This window comes from Panthera leo, chromosome C1 (genome assembly GCF_018350215.1).
Source record: "Panthera leo isolate Ple1 chromosome C1, P.leo_Ple1_pat1.1, whole genome shotgun sequence".
Classification (NCBI taxonomy): Eukaryota; Metazoa; Chordata; class Mammalia; order Carnivora; family Felidae; genus Panthera; species Panthera leo.
Window position 1 is genome coordinate 11011753 of NC_056686.1, and position 14647 is coordinate 11026399.

Consider the following 14647-nt stretch of genomic DNA (forward strand, 5'->3'; position numbering starts at 1 on the left):
TCTCAAAAAAAAAACAACAAAAAAAACAGAAACAAAACACTGTAGTGGCCTAAAGCAAAATAAAACAAAACAAAAAAACCCAAACTAAAACAAAAACAAAAAACCCAGACGTGGGTTTTTTATCTGATACTCTTTTTGTGGGTCAGGACTTTGGGAGCAGCTTAGCAGGGTGGCTGTAGCTCAGGGTCTCTCATAAGACTGCAGGTAAGCTGTCAGCCAGGGGCTGCAGTCATCTGAAGGTTTGACTGGGGCTGGAGAATCTGCTTCCAGGATGGCGCACTCACATAGCTATTGGCAGGAGGCCCCAGTTCCTCACCACACGGACCTATCCAGAGAACTGCTGGAATGTCCTCCTGAAATGGCAGTTGGCTCTTCCTGAAAAGGTGGCCCAAGAGAGCAAGATGGAAACCACAACATCTCTTAGGACCAAGCCTCGGAAGCCGCTATGTCATTTTTGCAATACCCTGCTGGTTACACAGGTCAGCTCTGTCTAGTGTGGATAAGACTCCCCATGGGCCTGAATACCAGGAGGCGAGACCTCCTGGCAGCCCTGTCTTGGAGACTGGCTACCACAGTCTGTCCTCTGGTCCTCAATGATTCACCACCTCTCACTTGCACAACTCCCTCACCCTCTCCCAAGCGCTCCCCCCCGCCCAGGGTCTCATCCCATTCCAGCATCAGTCTAAATTCCAGAAGCTCATCATCTAAATCAAGTCCAGGTACAGATGGAGCTCACTGGGTGTAGCTCCTTAAGCTCACGTTCTTACATACCATTGCCAGCAATCTGAAGACTGTGAACTGAAGACATGGGTTGTCTGTCCCTCGTACACCCAACATAGTCTGGTGGGACAGAGTTTATGGACATGCCTTCTTTTCAAAAGGGGAAAAACAAGAAACACACAGGAGTCCTTGGCCCAAAGCAATTCTGAAATCCAGCCAGGAAAATGTTGGAAGTTCCTTTATTAGGACTTAGACCTATTCTTGCCCAGAAATGACCCTTCATGGCTCTTGCCTCTGCCCTCTGGTTCCTTGGTTCGGCCCTCTGAGTCCTCCTGCCTTTTCCATGAGAGGTATCACATTTGCAGCTGTGCAATTTTATAGTCTGCTACCTGCCTATAGATGTGTGGGGGTCATAGGCTTCTCTTGCTTTTGTGGGTCTCCATCTCCGTCAGTCCACACTGGTAGTGTTCCTTCTTGGGGTTCACCCTAGTAGGCAAAAGCCTTCTTGACACAAACCCTCCTCTGCCTTGGGCTCCTGCCGAGAATGGGAGGGACAGCCCTTCTTAGAAGCCCTGGGTTTTTCCCGAATCATTCCCTGACACGCCAGCTTGGATCTCTCTGCTTTCTTGACAAAGGATATTACAGTCTTACACTCAGCTTCATCTTTGGAGCGTGCTTTCCTGAGAGTGCCCTTGATTTGGTCTTTGCCCAACCCACATCTCACATTTCATTTGCCATCTGGAGAGGGAGGGAATTTTCAAGTCCTATCAAGTCCCAGCTCCTTGTGGTTCAACAGTCCCCCTGTTGGCCTCTCTCCCCTCCTGCAGTTCATGGTAAGTGCCAGGAAGAGGGCAGGTGGCACCTTCCAGCACTCTGCCTGGGCTCCATCACCCAGTTCATTAGGAACATCTGCTTTCCGCATCACCACAGGCAATGTGTTCTAAAACTTCTTATAAGGGATCCTTATAAGAAGAGAGAGAGAGAGAGACACCAGGGATGCCTGCACATGGAGGAAAGGCCATGTGAAGACACAGAATGAAGGTAGCCATCTACAAGACAAGAAGAGAGGCCTCAGGAGAAACCAACCCTGATGCCACCTTGATCTTGGACTTCAGCCTCCAGACTATGAGAAATATAATTCCACTGTTTAAGCTGCCCAGTCTGTGCTCTTTTGTTATGGCAGCTGAGCTGATGATTGCAAAGTCCATCCACTATTGGAGAGGACAATCCAAAGATGTGAGTACCAGGAGATAAGAACCATTGGCGCCATCTTGGAGGCTGGCCACCACACAACGAAAAGCACCCAGTCCAAATCCTAAAGACACCCACACGCTGATAATTAAGGCACCCACATGCTGTCCCTGGTGAGGACTGATAATTATCTGACAAGCACCAGGAGAGCCAGATGGCTGTGAAAATATTGAAGCAACTTCTCTCCCATTTGGCAAATAGCCACCGCTTAAAACTTCTTAAAGTGTCTCTGTTCCCCCATCCCTGCCATCCCACTGTCCCAGCCATCCCATCCCTCCTTTGGGGTTCTCCCCACTGGGACCTCCAAATGATCCAGCAACTAGAGGGTTTGTTTTGAACTGAGTTAAACCAGTTGGGTCATACATGGCCCTTGGGGTCTCTCCTCGATAGGTATTAGGAGCCAGTAAAGACATTTGAGACGGGTGACAGGAAACCACTCCAGCACCTCCCTGCCTGGGTGCAAGGAAAGCAAGTCTCAGATAAATTCGAACCCATGCAGACTTCCAGTAAACATAGCAAAGGGATGTCAAACATCATTCAGCCTATTCTGTAGGTTTGATGAAGTCTGGACTCTGTCCTTTAAGGGCTCCGACCATCACCTAGTAGAAAAGCTCATTCAAGGCCGCCATGACAGGGGCACAGAGGCATCCGGAGTTACTCCCAGAGATGGCATTAGACAGCAGAGATCTAAACCAGGACTGGACACGGGACCCTCCCTGAGTGGGGGCACAAGGACAGGGCTCCCCAGTACTTCAGCCGACCGGCAGGCATACCTTCGTGCATTTGCCCTTTGGGAGCCTGTTTCTAACATAAAGCATACAAGGGTAATAGGCCTTAAAGCATACAAGGGTAATAGGCCAACTAAAAACCTATTTCTGGCCTCTGGTTTGCTAATTAGGAAAGCCTCCGGTGTCGCCTGCCTCTGGACTGTGGCCTGTGCAGTGTAATGCTGCCCGGCCACCCCAAGCGTGGGGACTCCTGACTGGGGCGACTGACTGCCCCTAGGCTGAAAAGTAAACAACTTGCACATATATAGCATCAAACAGAGAGTCTGCTGAATATTGAAAAACTAAGCCACAGGCCTTGTGACCATCAGTAATGTGACACAGGGGTCTCCAGAATCCGGCTGGATGTTATACTCAAAGCCTTTGCCGTAGAATTAGTGTGTGTGTGTGTGTGTGTGTGTGTGTGTGTGTGTGTGTGTGTGTCTGTCTCACTTCTCCTGTATTCCTTTAAAAAAAAAAAAACCCAGTTATAGATGTTGGCAGGAAAGGAGAGATCAAGTGAAGTAGGAGAACAAAAGGGAGAATGTTCCAGTCAAGTGCTTTCAGATGTGATAGCCACCAGCCACACGTGGATTGAGCTAACGTGGCTAATGTGACTGAGGAACTATATGTTTAATTTCCACTAATTTAAATTTCAAAACCGACACCTGATTCAGTTTTTGGAAGGTTTTAAGTGCGCCTGGAACATCCTGAGTATGCAAATCTGCTTCAACTGCAAGTTTTTGTGAAGCCCAAATACAGATCAAGGCTTCCCATTGAAAATTTAGCTTCCAAGTTAAGATGCACTGGATTTCAAAGACATAGTGCCCCAAAGAAACAGAGTGTAAAATGTCTCTATCTTTTTCGTCTTGATTATGTGTTGAAATGATAGTGGGTTTTTTTTCTAACGTACGGAGTTAAATCTGTTATCAAAATTAATTTCATCGTTTTACCCTTTTAATGGAATTAATACCAGAAAATTTTAAATTGCCTTATATGTATAGCTCGCATTATTTTTCTATCAGACAGCACTGCACTAGACAGTTAAGTTAGGATCCAACGGCTCAGGGCCCAAGAGGGTGGGGTGGGGGGGAGTGAGCTTTGAACACAAATTTTCTAATCGTGAACTTGGTTGGGGGATGTTGGGGGGCGGAGAACAGGCAGCTGCTGGAACCAGCGAGCGGCGTTCCCCCCCCCAAGCCCTTCTCTTGCCCCTTATTGTGTTGGGCACGCGCCCCTCCCCCAGCCCGTCGCGGCAGGGCCTCGCGGAGTTCCCCAGGGAGGAAGCCGGAAGTGCCTGACAGAGACAAGGAGCCGCCATCTTGGTGCTTTGGGCCCTGGGTGCGGGGCCTGCGCCCCCCACGCGGAATGCTGACGGGACGTGGGAGGCACGTTCCCGGGAGCGGGGTGAGCCCAGAGCACCCAGCAGGGCCCCTCCCTGTCCACAGAGCGGCAGGCCCCCACCACGGTGACAGGAAACCAAGTAAGTGGGTGGGGAGCTTGCTTTTCTCAACTCTTTCCAGGGAGACCAACTCGTCCCGGTTTGTCTGGGTCTTTCCCGGCCTTGGTGCTGAAAGTCCCGCCGTCCCAGGAAGCCCCGCAGCCCCTGGGCAACTCGGGCAGCTGGTCTCTTTACCGGTTTCATCAGGCAGCTGCTAAACCTCCGTCTTGTGACGCCTCCAATCCAGTCCTTGGCAGTCACTTGCCAAGGAGACAACGTGCGGAAGGGCTCCTCGTTGACGGGGTCTGTCACGGTGAACCAGCTCCCAAGCTCCTCGTTCACTCGTTCACGGCCTCGTTCCCACGTTCGCCACTCCGCAGTGTGCTGGTCCTGGAACCAGACCGGCGGGGTCGGACCCGACTGCCCCCTTGCCGGATGCGTGGCCTCCGTCTCTCTGCACCTGGGCTTCTCAACCGGGGGGGGGGGGGGGGGGGGGGGGGGGGGGGGGGCTGAAGCAGCACCTGCCTCACTGCGTTTTTGTCAGCTCTAGCGTTTTCGTAGGCAAAGCACTGGTGCCGCAGAAGGCAACAAGCCCGCTGTGAGTTCTTGGTTATGAGCGGGCTGGGCCCTGAGCTCTTGTTACCCTACAACACCTTCCCGGTCCGTAAGTGCACAACAGAATTGAGACAGGCGCGGGTTCGCACAGGAGCTCGGCCTTCTTCAAGCCCTGTGAGCTTGGGCAGAGGATTTCCCTCTCTGTGCCCGTTTACACATCTGTCAGATGGCAGCAGTAAGTTCATCTCAAGGGGCACAGACTGAGACATGGTCCCCAACCTCACGGAACTTACCATTCAGTCGGGGAGACGGACGTTAGCGAGAGGATCACAGAACAACGTCTATCAAATGGTAACCGCGACAACACCCGACAGCCGAGGTGCCCGGTACCCTGTGAGCTCATAACTACAAGGACCCGACTTAGTTGGGGGATCAGGAGGGTATCCCCGGAAAGGTAGGCGACCTTTACCCCGAAGTGCAAAGGCGAGGGAACAGCATTCCAGGTGGAAGGTGAGTGCCGAGGCTGGAGTGCAAGGAGTCGGTCGGCGTGGCTGAAGAGTGAGCTCCCAGAGGAGGAACGTGGAGACCCTGTAAAAAGAGCACGGGAAGCGATGGCCGGTGTTAACCCGGGATGGGACATGACCCAAGGTCCAGCTACACCAGGAGGCGTCTGACTTCGGATAAGTTTGCCTCCACAGGGAGACCAGCTTGGGCACAACTGAGAAGGCTTTTGCTCCTCCCCTCTTGGAAGAGTTTTGCTTGGCCAATTTGTTTTGTTGCCTGTAAGGAACAGATAAGAAATCCAGCCCGCCCCAAGGTAGAACGAGGACATCGCCGGGATCCCAGCCCGTTCTGGTGCAGGAGCCCAGGCCCCTTTCCTTCTGCGCGGCGAGGGATACTGTGGCCGCAGCCGCTCATCCAACGCACAAGGCCATGTGCTCCTCCGGGCCTTTGACTATGTCCACTCATGCTTCTGGAGTCCACAGACACGTTCAAGACCTGGGTGGGGCAGAAAATCACTGGCCCTGAAATGCATGAATACAAAATGCAGAATCAAAGCGAATGAATGATTAAATAAAATGCCCACAAACGTGAAGGTGTGTACTTCCTTCATTGTCAGTGTTAACATTCATTAACGTTTCGTGACCTTTGGAAACAATTGGTTCAATTTCTCACCTCACGAGAAGCCAAGAATGTGCAGCGATTGCCCAGAAGTCAGTCAGGTGGAGATTTAAAACACCACTTAAAGCCAAATGATCTCAAAAGCAGAAATCCAGAAGTCTTTTCAAAAGTTTCTACGCTGAAAAAAAATTTAATCGGTGTTCGTGTGAGTGGATTGTGTGCAGAGTGGGACCTCCACACATAATGATGCCAGGACTCCAGAAAGTCATGAAAAACCCTTGTAATATTGGGGGGCGGGGGATAAGGAAAAATCAGGAAAACCTAAACATCTATAAAATGGATCCTGGTTAAAAAAATATGTTTGGCACACTTGTATAATGGACTACAATGCCACCATTAAAAAGAACGTAGTATAGGAGTGCCTGAGTGGCTCAGGCAGTTGAGCATCTGACTTTGGCTCGGGTCATGATCTCATGGGTTGTGAGTTCAAGCCCCACCTCGGGCTGGCTGTTGTCAGTGGGAGCCAGCTTCGGATCCGCTGTCCCCCCTCTCTCTCTCTGCACCTCCCTTGCTGGCGCTCACACTCTCTCTCTCTCAAAAAAATAAATAAATAAACATTTAAAAATATAATTAAAAAAACACAGTATAAAGGAATTAAAAGGCACAAACTCCTAGTTACATTAAAAAAAAAGAAAAAGGAATGTGTCATAGCTATAGATAGTGACGTGGGAAGATGTTTTTGTTCATTGTAAGGTGAAAAAATGAGCTAGATAAAAATCTCTGCAATAGAAATCCATTCTTTTAAAGATATAATTGCAATAAAAAATAGCTGGCATTTAGTGCTGAATGTTAAGGTAATGCTCAGGGGTAGGAAACTTTCTCTGTAATGAGAAACTTTTTCTGTTAATATTTGAGACTTTGTGGGCTCTATGGTTTCTGTCACAGCTACTCCACTCTGCCTTCGTGGCTGGAAAGCTGCCATAGACAGTATATAAGTGAATGACTGTAGCTGTTGTTTCAATAAAACTTTATTTACAAAAACAGCTGGATGGCCAGTTTGTCCCTAGGTCCGTGGTTTGCCAGCCCCTGCTGTACATCATTACTTCATTTAATCCTCAGAGTGCCCTTTATAACAGAGACTAACATGTAAGTGATATAACCAAGGCTTGGCGAGAGTAAATGGCCTGCCCCAGGTCATCGGCTCCTACGTGGCTTAGCGGAAAGCCTAGAAAGAGACACACCAAAGCCAACCGGCCTGGTTAACACCGCGACCTGGGTGGGATGAGGCAGCTCTGTCCCTTTCTCATACTCCTGTCACGCGTGTTCGCCGTTGCTCAGTGAGCGTATGCGTCGCTTTGTATTTTCTAGTAACGGGGGGAAAGACTATGAGGTTAGTCTGAAAATAGCCTCCCAGACCTTAGGGACCCTCACCATGTTAAGGTAACGCTCTCTGTTGATCTTGTGTGTTAGTGTGGACCAACGCTGTGGAACTGTCGGAACCGTCAGTGGCCGAAGGGATTCCCGAGGCAGGACCTTCCGGGGAGATTTATGCGGACCAGGACTCAGACCAGCAGGATAAGGTGAGGGGTCCTGTGCACCTGACGTTCAGTTAGCTCATGAATCTTCACCGTCTTCAAAAGAGATTGCACCCCCCTCACTTTACCGATGGGGGAGCTGAAGCTCAGAGAGGTTAAGTCACTTGCCCAAGGTCACGCCGTGTGAGGGGCAGAGCTGGGATTCAACCCCAGGTCGGGTTAACCTGGAAGCTGGTACTCCTGACTCCCACACGGTAGCTGCTTGGTCAGCCACGAGTGGTGGGACACGGGTGGGGAGCACACGTCTCCTGGCGGGAAGGCGTGAGCACTGATGCCGAGGCCTGAGCGAAGACGGGTTGGTTGAAGAACCAGAGAGGTTTAGAATGAAATGGGAATGCGGGCCAGAACCGGTGAATTCAAGCCACCCTGGGAAGGAGCCAGGTTGATGTCTCCCTGCATAGACATAACCCTGAAATTATCCTGAAAGAGGCAGTCCTGCATTATCTTGCTTTCCCGGGCCTGAGCCTGCAGCAATTTTCCAAGTTTGTGAGGAGCAGAACCACTTGGGGTCCTGGTTAGGCGTGGGAATCTGTGACGTCAAGTGGCAGGTGTCCGGGGACCAGACTTTGGAAGCGTTGCAGAGAGGCAAGAAGCCAGGCTCAGATGCTGTCACCAATTCTCTATTGCTGTGTACGAGCCACAACAAAACTTAGTGGCTTAAAACAGTAATGTATTGGGCTCCTGGGCTGGTCTCCCTGAGACCCTTGATCTCAGGGTCGTGAGTTCAAGCGCCATGTTGGGTGTGGAGCCTACTCAAACCGCCCCTCCCCCCGCCACACACACACACACGCACGCACACACACACCAGAAAAAACCAGCAGTTTGTTACTTCCCAGCATCTACAGGTTGACCTGGAATGTTCTTCGGCTGGTGTCCCCTGGCTTCGCTCATGCCACTGTAGTCAGCCAGCCCTTGGCCCAGCCAGTGGTCTGGGATGGCCTCTTCTCCACGTCCGGGACCTCAGCCAGCATGCCTGGCAGGCTGGGCATCTCTCTGCACATGGTTTAGTATCCGGGGCTCCTTTACAGCACGGCAGCCCCGGGCTTCCCGGAGGGCCAGAACAGAAGCTCTACGGCCTTTTAAGAACTTGCCTGAAGATCGCTCTCCCATCTTTTCGGCCACATTCCCTTGGTCAAAGCAAGACACGGGCCCAGCCCTCATTCGGGGCAGTAGATTCTGCTGCTTTGCTGGCAGAAGCTGCAAAGCATCTGTAGCCGGTTTTCAATCCATCCCAGTTTTACGCTGGAAATATTATGCAACCAGATTTATAATGTTTTCTATTTATAAGCCATTTACGCCCTGACTTCCCAGAACTCCTTCAAATGAAAGTGCCAATAAACAAATCAGCTGAAGCAACCAAAACAAAACAAAACAAAACAAAACAAAAAGCATTTATTGCCTCATCTTCTTGAAAACTTAAAAGCCTACCAGTTTCAGGCATGGCTAGGTGTACAGGAGCTTAAGTAAGATCACCAGAACATTCCCTACTACTGATCTCTCCCTTCTGTTTCCCTCGGAGTTTGGCTTTCTAACGGCACGCTGGCTTCATGTGTTGGAAAAGACCAACTCAGGCAAACAAGCCTCTAAGTTTAAAGCTCGTGATCCAAGAGGAGGCAAGATGCTCTCCCTCGGTAACAGATGCGCCAAGTCTCTGAGAAAGCCCTGATTGGCCAGCTTGGGTCACGTGCACATGGGAGGCGGGACAGGAAGGAGCCGGGCACATGATTGACGGCCCTACCAAGACCACAGGGAAGGGGGCGTGTTTTCTCAAGGAAGGGGGGGGCGGTTCTCACGGGGGGAGGGGGGCCTTGTTCTCAAAGGCAGAGGCTGCATGTGTACACCACACCCTGCAGGCTTCTTGGTGCTCCAGAGCCCAGCACAGGGCCTGGCGCGTAGTAGCTGCTCAATAAATGTTTGTTGCATAAACGATAAGCGCCCGGCTGACCTTAATTGGGTGGAACAGACGCGGCTGCCCAGGTGTTTCATGCCATCCCTTGAAACTTCGCCGCAAGCATTTGCAGGCATTCAGAGAAAGGCCCTTGGCAGCAACTGGCAATGTCAGAGAGGCTTCCTCAAGTCGGAAACCCTGTCCTTCCTTGGGCCAGGGAGCTGGCAGGGCGTGAGGCTGACTGGGTAGCGAGGTCCCCAGGAAATGAGCTGGCCTACAAAAAAGCCGTTTCCCCTCTTCCGACCAATGGAAAATGGCGGGAAGAGCAGGGCCTATTTAAAAGCAGAAATTCTGCAGCTCCATTTGCAAATACACCTGAGGACTTGTTTTTCAGATTTTCTGACGCTGTCTTGATGACTTCTGGTGAGAAGTTTGGGGCTTATTTTCTTTTCCTTTGGGGGAAAAGCCTAACACATTCTTTGGCTGCAGAGTCTTCTCTTTCGGAGACGTGGAGAACTGGGGCAATTACACCTGGGGGTAAAGTCAGCTGGCAGTTGTTCCCCCGCCCCCCACCCCCCGACCCCAAGTTTACACGAGCCCACACAGATAAGTCACCACTCCTGTCTCGTTTACTTTACAGGCTCGATTACCTGGAGTACATTTCTCCGTGAATAACGCAAAGAGGCAGGATGTACCAGAAGGGAGGAGAGGAGAAAGAAATATTTCAGGACGTATTCAATTTTTTAAGTTAAAAAATAGCCCTCATTATAGGCAGCGTGTGGTCAAATAGAATGTCATTTTCCTAACGACCTTTCCTAGGTCCCCACCGTGCTAGGCTGAATATTGTAAACAAAAATATTAGAACTAAAGTCTCTAGCAACAAAAGCTCCCGTGTGGGGTGCTGGTTCTCAACACGAAAGTATAATTGTATGAGAAAGGAAATTTTCAGTGCCTGTGAGGTATAAACATCTATTACAGGAGTCTGTATACAGGTGTATCATTTTCACCAAACTCTTGTCTCTGTGAGGTTTTCCACGTTATGAGGATGACTTTGAAAGTCTGCTTTTTCCCTCCCCGCGTGTCCTCACCTTCCCAAAAGAATTACACTGCGTTTTTCCTACATTTTTTTTAAAGATTTTTTTTTTTAATTTTTTTACATTGATTTATTTTTGAGAAACAGAGTGAGACTAAGCGTGAGCAGGGGACGGGCAGAGAGAGAAGGAGACACAGAATCTGAAGCAGGCTCCAGGCTCTGAGCAAGCGGTTAGCACAGAGCCTGATGCGGGGCTCAAACTCACAAACTGTGAGGTCATGACCTGAGCCGAAGTCGGACGCTCAACCGACTGAGCCACCCAGGCGCCCCCCTACATTTTTTTTTTAAATGGGCTCAGCCTTGCACCCGGACCCACACCTAGTAAACTCCCCATCTGGCCTCCACCCAGGATGAAATCATTCTGCTGCTGGGGAAAGAAATCAGCCGTCTCTCGGATTTTGAACTTGAATCCAAATACAAAGACGTCGTGATAGCGAACCTGCAGAGCCAAGTGGCCAACCTGAGTCAGAGGCTGTCGGAGAAAACCTCCCCCAGGCAGAAGGAGAGGGGCACCTCACAGAACTTCCAGGTTTTGGATGAAGACATCGATGCCAAACAGAGAGAGATCGAGAGCTTGAAAAGCCAGGTAGGACTCAGTGACAAGTTGGTGAAGGCCTTAGAATGGGGACACAGGGCGACAGCTCCTGGGTAGAGCCGGGGAGCACGAGGGGAGCCACGCGGATAGACACGAAAGGGGTAGTCCCCGTAGCGTGGTGGCTATGAGCACGAATCCCAGGAATCGGGGGCCCGGCGCACATAGCCCAGTAGAACCGTGTTAACTTTGTTAAGCGCCTGTAGCGTGCAGGCACCCGGCACGAGTGCCGTAGATCCGTTGGCTTATTTAAATCGCACCGTCCTCTGACATGTACCATTCTACGGAGGAGGAGACTGAGGCCGGCTCAGAGACCACGGGGCGCTTGTTCCGTTTGCCCAGTAAGTTAGGAGCAGCGGGTGTGTGCCGAATGCGGGTCTGCCCCTTCGGAGACCGCACGCTTTCACTGCGCTTCCTGTTTCTACCCAGATCTTTTGCTTCAGTGACTGGCCCTCACATCCACCCAGCCCCAGCCAGAAAGAGCTGTGGGCAGTCAGCTAGACGAGGGGGGGGGGGGAGGAGGAGGAGGAGGAGGAGGAGGAGGAGGAGGAGGAGGAGGAGGAATCATCCCCAGTCTTCCAAACACCGAAGCCTTCGCCCAACCCCAAAGGCACTTGCTGGCTCACTTGCAGGCAATGCCATCAGACAGAAATTCTCCACCCGGAATTTCCGCACTGTCCAGGATAGTCACATTCTTTTCTCTTGAGACAAGCTAGGTTCCCCCCGCCCCGCCCCCCCCCCCCAGATTTCTTCAAGTACTTTAAAATTGGCCATTGACCTGGTACATAAATTATGTGTCAATAAAGTTGGTTTAAATTAAAAAAAAATTGGCCACTGATGAATTGTGGTCTCCGTGCATAATGTTGCCTAGACCTAGTCATGCCTGGGGCCTCTTTTCTCTGCTTGCCTGTTCACGGCCTTTCCCTCTGGGACCAATTCAAGGTGCGTGGCCTCGATCCTAGAAACGGTGCCCTAGAAAAGGACTGAGGTCGTGCGTGGTGAACCTAGGAGATCCTACCAGGAGACTATAAGCTCCGTGAGGGCAGAGAGTGAGCCCAGTTACCTTCTAGGGCTCTGTTAGGACCCCGTCTGTTCATTCATTCATTCATTCATTCCATCAATCATCCACCCGTCCATTCACTCACATAAGATTTTTTGGGTGACTGCCTTGTGCCCTGCCCTCTTCTGGGCTCTGGGAATTTGGCAGAGAATGAGGCAGGTATGACCTCGGCCTTCCCTTGGTTGTGTTCCCAAGAGGGATCCTAAATAAATAAATAAATACATAAATCATAAATAAATAAATATATTTAAATTTATTTAAATGAACAAATGACTCCTCAGACGTGTTTTAGGAAAACCAACGAAAGCAGCAGATTCTATAGGATTTCCTACTTGACCACCGCCTTCAGGGTAGCCGACTCCTGAATGAGCATCTTCTTTGCTTAATCTAAACCCAATTTTGCTGTTGGACAGAGTAATTTCCCTTTCAGTTATTCTCCCATTTCAGAGATTTCCTGAGTGCAGGTGGCATGTCTTGCCCAGATCCATGGACAAGGGGTGAATTAATTCCCATACAATTTTTTTTTTTTTTTAGTCAAACATATTTGACAGATAACATCACGTAATCCTCTCCTATCTCTGAGTGTGTTCAAAGTGGCTAGTGAGATCTGGAAACAAGTTTCTCACGAAGAAAGCGTCTAGAAAGAATTACACCAACCCATCATCCTGTTGCTTCCCCGCCCCCCACCCCTTAATCTTTACTGGTAACCGAAAGAGAATATTTTGTAACAAGGCGTATCTGAATTGGAGGCTTCGGTGGGTTCGAACCCGAATCAAGTTCTATCGGCTCACGTTGTAGTTTCTTAAATGTTCTACCACCTGCAGAACATTCAGCCAGAAGTAGAAGCCGCATGGGCAGGTCGGTTTATTGTTCGGATTGCTGGGTGCTCCCTGGTCCCCCGAAAGTGGGTGCATCATGGCCTGCTCTAAAGGGTCTCCCATCCACTGCTGTATCACTAGAAAATACTTGCCTCTGCGTGCCCTTGAACGCCTGTGCTCATTAGCAGGCAAATTACTCTCCCGAAGCTCTCCTCCTAACACTATTAGCTTTCTTATGACTCACTGCCCATCTTATTACACAGGAGAGCAGACATGAAACTTCTTGGGATGTGTGCCCGTTACAGACAATATGGGTACTCATTTTGGTAGGGAAAGAAACAAAGACGTTTGGAGCCTGGAGTTTTCTCGAAATCTGGACTCTTACAAACCCTGATGCGTAGTTTGAATTCCATTGTATCTGTCAGAAGCAGGAGCACTGGCATCTTTGGGCAGGAGGGCATGTGGTTTCCCCATCCCTTCTGGAAGTTTGTCTCTTTGTGCTGTGCCTCTGGTGTCATGCAAATAAAAGCATGGAGCTGAGGAGGGCTAGAAAAACACTCTTAAAAATTATTCCAAGTACCTTTTATGGGAAAGTTACATCCCCCCCGCCCTGCCGAGAACAGTACGAGGTGAAAGAAATGTTTTCACTCAGAGTTTCACAAGCACAAACATGCAAAAGTATAGCCTTGGGGAGCACGGGGGACAGTCATCTGTGTCCCCACCACCTTCTAGCGAATGCCCCCTCTCCAGTGTCTCCGATACCCCGGGGAAAAAGAAAGTGTAACTGCCCCAATTGTCATAGAACCTGAATAATGATGGTTCATGAAATGAGCCAGAAAACTCGTGAAGCCTTGATGCTCCTGTTAATTTTACCAGTCACAATGCCAAGTCTCAGGGACAGAAACCCAGAACGAGGACTGTGAGCGCCACCTAGTGGCAAGGCCCCCTGCGCCCTCAACTTGCATTACCTGAGTGCGTCCCACCACCCCCCGCCCCCCATCATTTTTTACGCTTCACCTACAGCAGGATAAGCGTGTTAACAGGAATCACGGCACTTCTGCCTAACGGTCACACTGGCGTTGAAGTGAGCCGTGGCAGGGCTTACAAATGCCCGTGAAAATACTGCCAACCTACCTTCCCCCCCCCCCCCCCCCCCCCCCGACAGACTTGAGAAGCCGCAGGTAAAACACACCTGGTGAGGTCAGAGGGTAGTCACGGCTCTAACCCGTATGCCGTGTGCCAGGCGTGATCCGAGCACTTGTCCATGCCCTAACTTATGAAAATCCCTTTACCCATCCTGTGCGGTTGGGACCGCCATCACCCCACGTACAGAGTGAATCAGTGAGACAGAATCCGGTGTCCTCCCTGGATTCGTCAGCCTGTAAACAGAAGTTGAGGGCTCCCGGGTCCACGCTGTGCTCTATGCTGGTTCCTAGAGCCATCCAGCAAGCTGGAAAGAGCTAGAACTGGGCGCCTAGACACTAGTTGAATCCTAACTCCGCTCCTGCCTAGCCATGTGATCCCGAGCAGGTGGCCTCATCTCTGCGAGACTCTGTCTGCTCACTGGGAGAAAATGGGAGCATTGACGGGAACCTCGGCCTTCGGCGGCGCTGTCGAAGTGTCGTCTGTGAAAAGGCTTTGTGAGCTCCGAGCGTTCCACGAGATACGAGCTACTGTTGTTATCTTTTGAGTGAATTACTTCCGTAACCTGCTTCCCTTTCACGAACTTTGCTCTGCCATCCAGTCAG

The 14647-nt window shown here is 50.5% G+C and overlaps 1 protein-coding gene across 11 annotated transcripts in view; it reads left to right on the plus strand.

The window, feature by feature from the left end:
* FHAD1 (forkhead associated phosphopeptide binding domain 1) overlaps positions 1-14647 on the plus strand; it is a 134901-nt gene that overhangs the window by 34661 nt on the left and 85593 nt on the right. For 9 of the 11 annotated variants that reach the window (XR_006206768.1, XR_006206769.1, XM_042954231.1 and 6 more), the window contains exons 5-6: positions 7324-7433; positions 10779-11015. Coding sequence is in view for 9 of the 11 variants with exons in the window: in XM_042954231.1 (XP_042810165.1) it covers positions 7324-7433; positions 10779-11015 (347 nt within the window). In the remaining 2 variants the exon portion in view is untranslated. Of the gene's footprint in view, positions 1-4078; positions 4219-7323; positions 7434-10778; positions 11016-14647 lie in introns of those variants that run through there. The other 2 variants (XM_042954237.1, XM_042954236.1) reach the window with 2 other exon arrangements.